The sequence below is a fragment of the Myripristis murdjan genome, chromosome 14 (genome assembly GCF_902150065.1).
Source record: "Myripristis murdjan chromosome 14, fMyrMur1.1, whole genome shotgun sequence".
Taxonomy (NCBI): domain Eukaryota; kingdom Metazoa; phylum Chordata; class Actinopteri; order Holocentriformes; family Holocentridae; genus Myripristis; species Myripristis murdjan.
In genome coordinates, this window is record NC_043993.1 from 8,615,309 (window position 1) to 8,627,279 (window position 11,971).

The following is an 11,971-nucleotide window of genomic DNA, read 5'->3' on the forward strand; positions in this document are numbered from 1 at the left end:
TAGTTCACTGTTGGGGGGAGCTTAAAGGACTTCAACCATTAACATTTTGGCTACGACCAAATAACACCAAGGCTAAAACCATTAGCACTTTGGAAAACACCAGTAACAGGGCCGAAAAATGTTAGCGTAAATGTTTTATCACATCTGGGCATGAGAGTATCTACTCTTCTCACTTCCTTGACCTCTGTCCTCCTCTTTTGCCATGCCAGACCAGCCGGACCAGTTCGGAAGGAGACCATTCTTCAGAAACCCCAAGCCCCACCACACCAGTCCCTACGCCCCGGGAGGAGGCCAGGCCGGACTTCCCAGCAGAAAGGGACACAGAGCATCCTGCAGTGATCCCCATTCCCCTACCACGTCAGAAACCCCACAAAGAAGATCACGGGGATCAAGGGGAGTTGGGTGACAAGCTACCTGATGAAGTCATTCTTGAGTCAGAGAAGTCTGAGAGTGAGGCCTCAACCAAGACCTCCAACTCAGACTCAGGCATTGAGGATGGGAAGATCACCCCCACGTCAGTGGAGGAAAAGGTATTCTTTGAATCTGCTGATTCTTTGTCCATTATTGGTGCATTTTAAATCTTTACACACTATGTCCTATATACACTGAAGGTAGGAAGTTAGGAATACTTGCTCTATCCATAATCATTTTCCATAATCACTTCACCCAAACAATGAAGGGGAGAAGCAAATGAAAAGGAGGAGACAGGTCAAAAAAGCTTGTTTAGACCTCGAGAACTTTGAAGGTTTCTCTGATTTCAGGAGTGTATTACGAAAGCTTTGACCAGCTATATAAATATTCTATACATAATTTGATTTGATTCATCAGGTTGTCATGGAGACTCCAGAGACAGAGCAGCCTGTATCACCAGCCCAACCTGATACACCTGAGAAAAAGGCTGACATCACCATGGCCCCAACAGATCCAGAGGTGCCCAAAATCCAGGTGACTGAGGAGGAAAGCAACATCATGGGTAGTGGAGATTTACCAGTTTCAAACCCCAGTCCTCCTGCCAGTTCCACTGCCACCCCCGCTCGTTCTCCTTCTCCCACGTCCTCTCCCACTCCCACCCCGGTACCTGTACCTCGCTCTGGGCTGAACAGCGGCATGATAAAGGGTACACCAGAGAGGACATCGATAGGAGGAAACATGGAGAGCCTCTCACCCCATGCCAATGGAAGCCTCGCCAACAAGCGGTACTCTGATGCGGGCAGCATGGTCTCAGAGAGCATGGACATGTCTGTCTCTATCAGGGTGAGTCAGCATAAAGCAAAAATTATAAACATTATTTACTTTTAGGAATATGCGGTGAAGAGTTTCTCTAAGTATTTAATTACACAAGCAGTACATTTTACCCAGTCAGCACTTGACGTACTTGCCCTGGCTCTTGAACCAACAAGCCTACATAAAATATGTGGATAATTTCCGATTCAGCCAGGTTATTTAAATATTATTCAGAACGGTCAAAATATTTTGTAATGGTTCCATGATGCACACATTTCAAGTGAGTGCATGAGTCTGTAAAGGTGAATGAACTCTAGACCTGTCCTTCCTACAACACAGGCTTGACCTCGACAAATTGTTGAGGCGTAGAAATGGTCCACAGTAGCTCAGCAACTATGTAGCTGGACCCTCCTTGGAAAAACTATTTCTCAGCACCCATGGAGGAACTGAGACTGGATAGTGTTGTTTTTTGGGCTGTGGGTGTGAACGGTCTCAAACAGAGGGCAGCCTGTCTTCCCTTAAGCTTGCCCCTCACGTTACATTCAGGGTGGATACAGTGAATGAAACTAGTTAATGCTTTCCAACTCAAAGCTTTATAAATAAAATGGATAACTTTTTCTCCATTTCACTGGTTATATTTGCAATACTTAATATGCTTTAAAAAGCACCATAATTTGTCTAGTAGAGATGCTCTTATCAAGCAACAGCGTGCTTGTTAAGAGCACGCTGTATGTATTACAAGGCCCTGGGGAGTTCCTGGTGAATTGCTTGTGTCATTGGATTTATTTATGGTGGATCTATTTAGTGAAGATATCTTTGGGGGACATATTGATAAACATAATATTATTGAAAGTATTAAAAAGTCTAGGCAAAGGAAGTTCTATCAATTCAAAACAGCTTCAGAAAATGAGCCAGTGCTCCACCTGAAGGATTTCAGGGAAGGAGGGGGCTGAAGAGAGGCGGAATAAAGAGTTCATTTTATCATCAGACACCAACCCTTTCTGAAGCAAAATATGCAACATTTTCCATTCATTGGAACCAATGGCAGCCTTTGTGTGGGTGCTATTCAGTATTCAGTACTGTGAATGGAAGTTTCTATGCAGCCTATTGTCAGCGAGTCGCTTCTGGTCGCTTATGGACTGGCCATGCTTGGAAGCCTATTGACTGTGAGTGGGGAGTTGTGTCTGTTTGTGATATGTAAGTTTTTCCAGAACAGATTATTCAGCAGGCCTCTCAGCCAGCAGCCCACAGTGGAGGTGAATGGACTATCTTTGTTTTTGGATGGGAGGAAAGGCAGATTCTGTGTGTGTGGGTGTGTGTGTGTGTGCATGAAAATGTGTGCTCGTACTTGAGTGCAAGTGTTTTAGTGTGTGTAGGCTTGTGTGCAAGTTTTTGAGTGTGAGTGACTCGCATGTGCTTGTGAATGTGTACAGTAAAGATGTTTTTTTTGCACACGTGTGCACATATTTGATTTTCTGAATGACGACTGATGGGAACCTCACAGGATCACATAGAGGCTTCAAAGCCAAACAGCAGCTAAGCTACAGAAAGAGCCCCACACACAGCTGCCATCATTATCAGTATGTCAGACTTGCAGAGAAGGTGTCAACACAACTGTACAGTAGTTACCTGCCCTGGGAGCAGTCTCACACAGACTAATATTGAGTGTGTTTACTCAGCTGGTTTCTATCACGTCAACTTCTCATCACCAGCAGAGTGAACGGGCTGTACTGGAATAGTGGCTCCATGATAAATCCTCTTCTGTGTGCATTTGGCTCGAATGATTAGTTCACTCGAGCCAAACAAATTCCTCCTCTAACAAAGAACTGTCCTTCCCTTTCTCCTTTGCCGTCTTGATCATTTACATCAATCAATCAATCATCAATTCCCCCATCAGTGTTTGAGTCTCTCCTTGTTTTCTTACATCCAGCCTCAATTTCTTCCTTCCTCTCTCCCCTCTCCTCTATACAGAAACAGTTGGTTTACATTCAGCCTAGGAAGTGATTAAACCCAGGGCTTGAGCCACTCACTGTTTACTGTGTAAACTCCTCCATATCAGCTTTGTAAATATTGTCAGTGGAAGGTGATTTAGATAGAGGACATTGGAAGTAGAACCATTCAAGAGCATGTGCTTGGTCAGGTAGGGCAGGTTTTGCTCATGAAGCTGCAAAGATGGAGACAAGTGGGTCAGTAACTTCTTTTAAATGTTTGATTTTGAGTTTCAATGCTGTTGAGTGTGGACCCAGCTTTAGATATGGATTTCAAGGCTCATGCTGTAGTTTCTGCTATTGAATTGGTCTTTCTTAGTGCCACCAAAAAAAAAAAAAAAAAAAAAAATCAGAATCCAAATTGATCCATCCAACTTTTGATCTGGAGGCCAACAAAACCCTTTTCCTGGTAGGACCCATTACAAAAATACAATACTATTACAAGTGAAATGCTTGAATCTAAAAAAAAAAAAAAAGCCAGCTTTTTAGGAATTAAGACATGTCTCCTTTTTGTTTTTTTAAAAGGTGTCATAAAACCAAAGGTTACAGGTTTTTCTTAATGAACAGGGGAGAGTGTGTTCCTGCAACTGAAGTTAGAATGTGACAACCACATGTGGAGTAAAAATGTTATTTTTATTAAATCTAAAGAAGCAAAGTCCCTTGTCTTGAGCCTACCTACTTAAATTTGCTGGCTTATGAAAAGGCTTGACCCAGCTGCAGCCGCATAGTGTCACATTTAGTGGATGATGGTATGCTGTTATATCAGACAGAGTTACTTCCTGCTTGGTGCTCCACATTGCATTAGGGAAAGAGCATCTTAGTGCATGTTACAGTAGAACCAGATTGACAGGAACATCTTGGCACACACGTAGATGAGAACAGACCAAAGAGAGACCCCAGAGAGGACATCGCTAGGAATATCAATAAGAAAAAAAAAAAAAAAAAATCATTGTGATTATTTTCGGCAGATATTGTATTGTGACATGACTCATGATAATATTTTCATCATCATTTTCACTGGAACAGCTATTAAACTGATGATTTTTACTGGGGTCTGTACCAAACAAACCTATTTTCTTACATCTGGAGAACACAGTTTGTAGGCCTAGGCATCTCTATAGCACCACAACAATTCATCTATAATGCAATTTGGATACTGTATTTTGCCATATTGTGAATTCAAGAATATTCAGATTAATTGTTCCATCAAGCTTTGTGCCATGTGTTTGAATTCCCTCCCTTCTCGTTGCCACTTCCCCACAGGATTCTCGCTTTTCCAGTAAGACTCTTAAGCGAACCAGAAAGTTTGTTATTGATGGCGTGGAGGTGAGTGTGACCACCTCCAAAATCATCGGCGATGATGAAAAGAAGGACGAGGAGATGAGGTTCCTCAGGTAAGCGAGTGGCTGCATTTGTGTCTGTCCTTCTCTCTACACACACGCGTTGAATACATGTTTTTTCACCCTGCATGTTTGTATTTTCCATCTCTCTCTCTCCCTCCTCATTTTCCTGGAAAAGTCATGCTGTTTTCTTTCTATTTAAACGAGGGGCATGAACTCAGGGGTCCGCTCATTCTTTGGCTCAGATTTAAGTCTGTGCCGTGGCCAGTGGCTGGTCCATGTTGGGATGTCCGTTTACTAAACAGACTATTTCAGGCATCCTGCTCTTTTGGTCTTCAGCCCTTTGAGATTAAGTGTACACAAATATCCGTGCTTTTATGGAAAAAGACTAAGTTGGGATACAGTTGGAAACTGTTGGAAAAAAAAAAATAATATATGAAGTTACTTTAAGATCAGGGTGAAGTTGAGGTCAGCTAGTTTATGTACAAGTGGAACAGAGGGAGTCCAGATATCCTTAGAAAAACAGCAACACTGTTGACATTTTGATGTCAAGTTACTTAAGTTACTTTATATGCTTCCAAAAGCACCATAGTTTGTGCAGTAGAGACACTCCTAACACACACACTGTACACCTTACAGGGGCCTGGGGAGTTCCTAGTGGATTGCTAGTGACATCTAGTGGTACAAATATAAGAATGCACCTGATATGGCTACAGTAATTACAGCAGACCTGAGCCAAATAGTTTTTGTGAAGGATTCCTATGTCATCATTAAAATAATTAAATGGAATCTTTAAGAATGCCAAAAAAGACTGCCTGAGACAAAGGGAGTGAAGTTGTAATTAAATGTGTATTTATTTTACATTAGAAGTTATTGAACTCATAACATGATGTGTGTATGCGTGTTTTCAGGCGGCAGGAGTTGCGTGAGCTACGTCTCCTGCAGAAGGAGGAGCACCGTGCTCAGGCTACTCTGAACGCAAAACTGGAGGTGCAAAGAGAACAAATGCAGAGACGCTTTGACCAGGAGATGAATGTGAGTCACGGATTCACGCACACCAAATGATACTTGTCTTCTTCTTACTTGTCTCTAAAGCTGAATCTGTGCATTGACATTTTGCCAAATAAGTTCCTTGAAAAATCAATATTGACAAGAGAACAAACCAAATCTTAACAAAAATATCAATGTTTTTATTTAAGTTGCCTTTGAAAAAAAAAAAATCATTACAGTATTTCATTTTTTCCTGATAACGGGCAAGTGCCAGACCTCTTAACTCCGGTCATTCCACCTGTTGTATCTCTACCTTCCTGTCTTCATGGAAGCAGAGATTCCCAGTGGGTGCACAAAAATACACCAAGCAGTCTGCTGAGTTTGTTTATGCTGCAGAAGATAAAGCATTCCATTTTCAGCTGTTCACTCTGCGGTATACAAAATTTACGGCAATGCTTGTATGTCATGTTGTGCCTTGATGAACAAAAGAGGGATATCCTCTCCAGTGACTCCTTCCTGTTATTATAAAGCCCCAAATGTTTGACTTTACGGACTGTGTCATGTTGACATTGCACTTTTCTGAACACTTTTGTATTTGGAGGAAGGCATATTGAGGCTGTTGGTTAGCTGTCATGGTTTTGCATTTAAAATAACACCTCAAGACTGATCCCTTGAGCATGCAGGATATGAATTACAGGACCTAAACCCTAACAGTGATGTTACTGTTACCATTTTCCTCTTGAGCTAACATGGAAGTCTTTAAAACTTACAAGTCGAATTTTACATTTTTTTTTTTTTTCTCTTGAAGCACTTAAGTGTTTTCTCTAATGCATATCAATCATGTGTAGCATCATTGTTACATGTTACCAAACAACAACAATAACAAAAACTAGTGTATTTTGTACACTTATATGTACACACTTCTGAAACTTGGTTGTTGCAAAACATCACATGCCTGAAAATTTATAACAGGCATATGGTTCATCATATGAAAGATAGTTCAAAGGAAAAGAGAGGAGAAGGAAAAAGAGGCTGAGAAGAAAACCCACTCTGTGTTTCTCTGAATTCACCCTCTGGTCCCTTTCAGTCCAAGAAGAAGCACTATGACATCGAGCTGGAGAACCTGGAGAAGCACCAGAAGCAGACCATAGAGCGGATGGAGACGGACCATGCCGTCAAACTCAAAGACGAGACCAAACGCATCAGAGCGGAGCAGGAGCGTGACTTGCACAAGTTTCAGGATCAGATGAAACACAAGAAAAAAGAGGTACATGAGAGTCATGTGTGTGTGGTTGTGGTTGATGCAAACACATTATACCTAATATCAGAATAAACTGCTGTAACATCTGAATCTTCTTGGTTTCTTTTGTTAAATGCGTAAGAGGATGTGAATGAAAAGGAGGGTTACACTGAATGAATTTTCAGCCCCTCTTCAAATAGTTAGCTTGTGTACCTGTGTTTTTATTTTATTTTTTAAATTTTCTTATTCAGTGACAAAATTTCCTCAATATCTTCTAATGTGCCCTCTCTCTCCTTTTTCTTTAGGTAAAACAATCTGTTGACAAACTGCCCAGAAGTCAGCGTAAAGACACACTGAAGCAGAGGATGAATTCCTTCCAGCAGACGAAGATAAAAGAGGTAAGGTTTAAAGATACTGAGGCTTCATGTACTGTGACTTAACCCTACCCTATCTAGGAGCCACTCAGGGATAGACTTAATTTTCTGTAAAAAATAAAAATAATGCACTTAAAACTTTATTTAGATACAGCAAAGCATGAGGCTCTCCTTATTTTGTTATTTTTATCCTCTGCAAGGGTTAAGTTATATTAAAGAATATTGGTTTGCAATTAAGTATTGAGGGTTCTATAGTTTAATTTACCACATATTTCTGCAACGTGGACATATCCCATGTAAGATACTGATCAGTCATGCAATCCAAACATTTGTCCTCTTCTTTTGAATATTAAGTTACAGCTCTTCCCAGTTCTGAGTGTTTGTCCAACTGTGTCTTATCCCTCTTTTATTTGTACCTGCCTGCCATCCTCTCATGCCATGTTTTTCCTTTCTGTGGTTCAGGAAGAGAACTTCTTGTCCGACCAGAAGAACTACCTGGACACCACGCTGAAGAGGATCATCTCAGACAACAAGAGGGAGATCTCGGAGACAGAGAGGAATTGCCTTAACAAGAAGCAGCATCTAATCAGAGGTACAGCGTGTTTTTGTTGCTAGTGTGCGGTCTCAAACCCAGCACTCAGTACACGACTCGGCTTTTAGGTTCCAAAGTTGTAGCTGGATGCTGCCTTTGAGTTTCGGGTAGACTGTGCGTTTGAAGTGTTTCCACATGTCATTTGGTAAAATGGCAAACCAAGACTCGTAACTCAGTGTTTCACCATCACTCTAGGTTACAGTACAGAGACTTTGATAATGCAGGTCATTTGTCCAAGACCTGAGAGAATCAGTGCATGAGAAGAGAAATAAGCAAGGCCAGCAAACACGCCTCTGCTTCCTCTTTTCTTCTTCCACAAGTAAAGACCAAAGGCTGACAACACTACAGCCAGTTGCAATTTCTCATCAGACACATTCTTAATTCACATAATGAAAACTCTTTGAACAAATTCAACTGTTTGAAAATGCTAGGCTGGAATTTCAACCACACGGCCTACACTGACATATAACAAGGGGTTTTTATCAGATTTCTCTTCAGTTTTGTTGTTGTTCCTCCATTTTTGTGTCTGTTTTGATACATATATGCTGTAATAACATTCTCTGCCATTAAAGATGAATATCCTTTTAGTTTATCTACTTCACACTCAGTCCTTTACTGTGTCCCTCCCTCTCTCCACCAGAGCGAGAAGCAACGATTTGGGACATGGAGGAGAAGAACCTTCATGAAAGACACCAGTTGATGAAGCAGCAGCTGAAAGACCAGTACTTCCTGCAGAGGCACCAGCTCCTCAAGAAGCATGAGAAGGTAACCTGGTGGATTGACTGTAACTCTAAAGCTTCTTGCCACATTAGGTTTCACTCAGTGTTCCACATATTTTTTTATGTGGATTTGTTAGCATATAAATCATCTCAGCAAATGTCAAAATCAGGTCTTGAATCTAAGGAATTCAGGCTCAAGGAATTTTCCTGGGATACTGCATGCATATTAAGTACACACAGTGTTTCGTACAGGTTCCTGTTGCAATAGCTGTTATTCATGCATCATAGACTTGATACTGGAGCTTTCACTTCAGTACAGTTAAAGCAGTCTGTGTATTTCATATACTGTATTTATGCCCTTATTGGACTGTTCACAAATTAAAGTGCGCAGTAAGTCAGAAATATTTATATACTATATTTTTTTTACAAGAATAAAGATGTTGATGTTGTGTTTGTCTGTTTGTATCACTACAGGAACAGGAACAGATGCAGTGCTACAATCAGCGTATGATTGAGATCCTGAAGGCTCGGCAGCAGCAGGAGAAGGCCCGGCTGCCCAAGATTCAGCGAAGTGAGGCCAAGACCCGCATGGCCATGTTCAAAAAGAGCCTCCGTATCAACTCCACAGGCAGCGCCTCCGAGGACAGAGAGAAGATCAAACAGGTAGAGGCAGGGGAAAGACGGAGCGTTTTCCTAAAATTCTGACATAGATAACATTTTGAAGATAAAAGGTTTTCATCTGATGCAGAGTGGTCACCCTGGATTAAAGTAAAGGCACTCACTGATTTAACGGTCATGAATAAAGCAAACAATAAAAATAATTGGCTGCTGATGATTATTCCCAAGGTCAGCACAAGACACATTGTGTTGCTGGTACCTCTCACACACCGATGACAAACATACATCATCAATATTAAAATCTCTCTTTCTCTCTCTCTCTCTCTCTCTCTCTCTCTCTCTCTCTCTCTCTCTCTCTCTCTCTCTCTCTCTCTCTCTCTCTCTCTCTCTCTCTCTCTCTCTCTCTCTCTCCCCCTCTCCCTCTCCTTCTCTCTCTCCAGTTTTCTCAGCAGGAGGATAAGCGGCAGAAGGCAGAGAGGCTGCATCAGCAGCAGAAACATGAGAACCAGATGAGAGAGATGACTGGCCAGTGTGACAGCAACATCCGGGAGCTGCAGCAGCTACAGGTGATTTAGAGCCACTGCTTCCCCATCCTTGCACACAATCATCATGCACACAACTTCATATTGACTTTCATATAGATTCTCATCATCAAGTGTCAGAGTGACACCGGAGACGGTGCGAAACACAAGCGCAGTGAATGTGTCGGAGTTGCTAACGAGAGCTTGTGGTGTGTTTCAGAATGAGAAATGCCACCTGCTGATTGAGAATGAGACTCAGAGGCTCAAAATGTTGGATGAGCAACACAACCATCAGCTGAGGGACTGGAGGGATCACCTGAAACCCAGAAAGAAGGTACATGTTTCCCACTGGGACATTAGACTGTTACCAGGTTTTAGTTTTGCACCAAAGGTGACTCACTCTGTCAGTGATTCATATGGCTGTAACTGATACATTTATAAATGACCTCATTATTTTTGAATGATATAATAGAAGGTTAAGTAACTCAGCTCGGTTTTCATGCTGTTTGTTCTTGTGTTCTGCTCTGTTGTACTGGAAACAATGGAGTCTGCTCAACAAACTTTTTTTTTTTTTTTTGTATATTGGCTAATATATACTCTTATATTTTGGATGATAATATTGGTGAGCTGACAGATTGGTCAGGTACTACCAAGGTCAAATTGAATATCAGCCCTACATAAGTTGTCACCTCTTACGTGTTCATGCCATGACAAGCCAGTGATGTTTCCATGCCTGTATAAAAGCTCAGTGAGGTAACTGTAAAACTACAACCTTGCCCTCTCTCCCCTTCTCCATCGCTCCCAGGCCCTTGAGGAGGAGTTAAACCAGAAGAAGAGGGAGCAGGAGGTTTTCTTCAAGATGAGTGAAAATTCTGCCTGCCCAAACCCCAGTTCGCCCAACAAACTCTCCAAGTTCTTGCCTTATGCCGATTCTTCCACCACATAAAATAGTCCCTGTGACTTGGCACAATGTCTTCTGGCCACTGTTAGGACCAGTGCGCACACACACACACACACACACACACACACACACACACACACACACACACACACATTTGAAGGCGTGATCGTCTCCTGCCTCCATTTTAATTTGCTTTGCCCGTAATGGTTTATTTTTTAGGAAATATTTATGTTTTAATTCATGTTTTAAGTTTTTTTCCCCTTTGATTAAAAGTGTTATCTTATTTGATGGATTCACAACTCATCAAGCGCTTCAGGTTATTAGCATCTGTTCCCATACAGTGTTTTGATGTCCTCTTTCTGTCATAGTCTGCCTCTTAGCTGCTGACCAGTTAAACATGAGACTAAATTGATGTGATGGTCATTAGGTTGGGTAGAGAAAAAACACTTTTTTTTTCTTTTTTTTTTGGCAAGAAATTACTACCCAGCCAGGGATATTCCTTTCGCATGAAGAGGAAAATTATTCTGTTTCTATATATGCTGTTGAGCCTGTAACTAAGCACTTTTTGTTTAGCTATGAATATTAATGCTGTCTCCCAAAGATCATTGTATCAAAAAAATACCCCCAAATGATCTAATTTACAAATATATTTTGTATCTGCGTGCCTTGGCTCAAACACTGTCTTGTCCAAAATTCAGATCATCCAGTTGCCAAATTCTGCCTTTATTTATTTTTAATGTTAAAGGACAGACTAAAATTCAGTGTCATCACTGTAAATATTTGAAATTTTGCTAATTTTCCATCAACACCCATGGTTTGATCCACATATTACAATTAGATTTTATTTTTTTTTTTTAATCTTTAATTTTTTTTTTTTTTTTTTTAAACAGGGAGGGAAGTTATATCCAAGTTACCAGAATCTTTTCTTCCATTCAAAATTCCTAGTAAGCGTTGATATTTTAACAGCAAAGGGAAGACTAATTGTGTCTAATGTAAAGTGTTTCTGTCATGACCATTGTGTTTCTGTTGTAGTTTTACTGTAAAATTTGATCACACTGGATGAGAACTGACCAAGCCAAAGCAAAATACTGTTGTGTTCTTCGAAGGATGTTAACACAGAGGGGATTACAGTCTGAGTAAAATAAAGTGTATAAATGTAATGTTTCTTTTAAATGCACTGTCTGCTAACCAAAAGTGCAATATTGCAATACTATGTCATTGTTCAGCTTTAAGAGGTTTATTTTTTCATCAACCTTGCCTTGTCTTGCACTGAGAGGCTGAAATAATATGAAGGGTTTCATTCCGAGATGATTATCTGTTTTAGGAAGAAGAAAAAAAAGTTGCTTGATATATAACAAACATTCAAAAATTTATAAGTGATTCCATCTTCTGCAGCATTTGCTAAGCAAGGGAAGTTGTAATGGTCTCTTCTGTAATATCAGCAATAATCTTGTCAGAGGAGGC

At 40.8% G+C, this 11,971-nt stretch overlaps 1 protein-coding gene across 1 annotated transcript in view; it reads left to right on the forward strand.

The window, feature by feature from the left end:
- stk10 (serine/threonine kinase 10) overlaps positions 1 to 11,715 on the forward strand; it is a 53,519-nt gene extending 41,804 nt beyond the window's left edge. Inside the window, exons 9-20 of the mRNA XM_030068340.1 lie at positions 210 to 530; positions 829 to 1,254; positions 4,476 to 4,606; positions 5,464 to 5,587; positions 6,630 to 6,809; positions 7,088 to 7,180; positions 7,619 to 7,748; positions 8,389 to 8,513; positions 8,942 to 9,130; positions 9,526 to 9,651; positions 9,827 to 9,940; positions 10,412 to 11,715. Of these exons, the coding sequence (XP_029924200.1) occupies positions 210 to 530; positions 829 to 1,254; positions 4,476 to 4,606; positions 5,464 to 5,587; positions 6,630 to 6,809; positions 7,088 to 7,180; positions 7,619 to 7,748; positions 8,389 to 8,513; positions 8,942 to 9,130; positions 9,526 to 9,651; positions 9,827 to 9,940; positions 10,412 to 10,552 (2,100 nt within the window). The 3' untranslated portion in view covers positions 10,553 to 11,715. The remainder of the gene's footprint in view (positions 1 to 209; positions 531 to 828; positions 1,255 to 4,475; positions 4,607 to 5,463; positions 5,588 to 6,629; positions 6,810 to 7,087; positions 7,181 to 7,618; positions 7,749 to 8,388; positions 8,514 to 8,941; positions 9,131 to 9,525; positions 9,652 to 9,826; positions 9,941 to 10,411) is intronic.
- Positions 11,716 to 11,971: the final 256 nt, after the last annotated feature.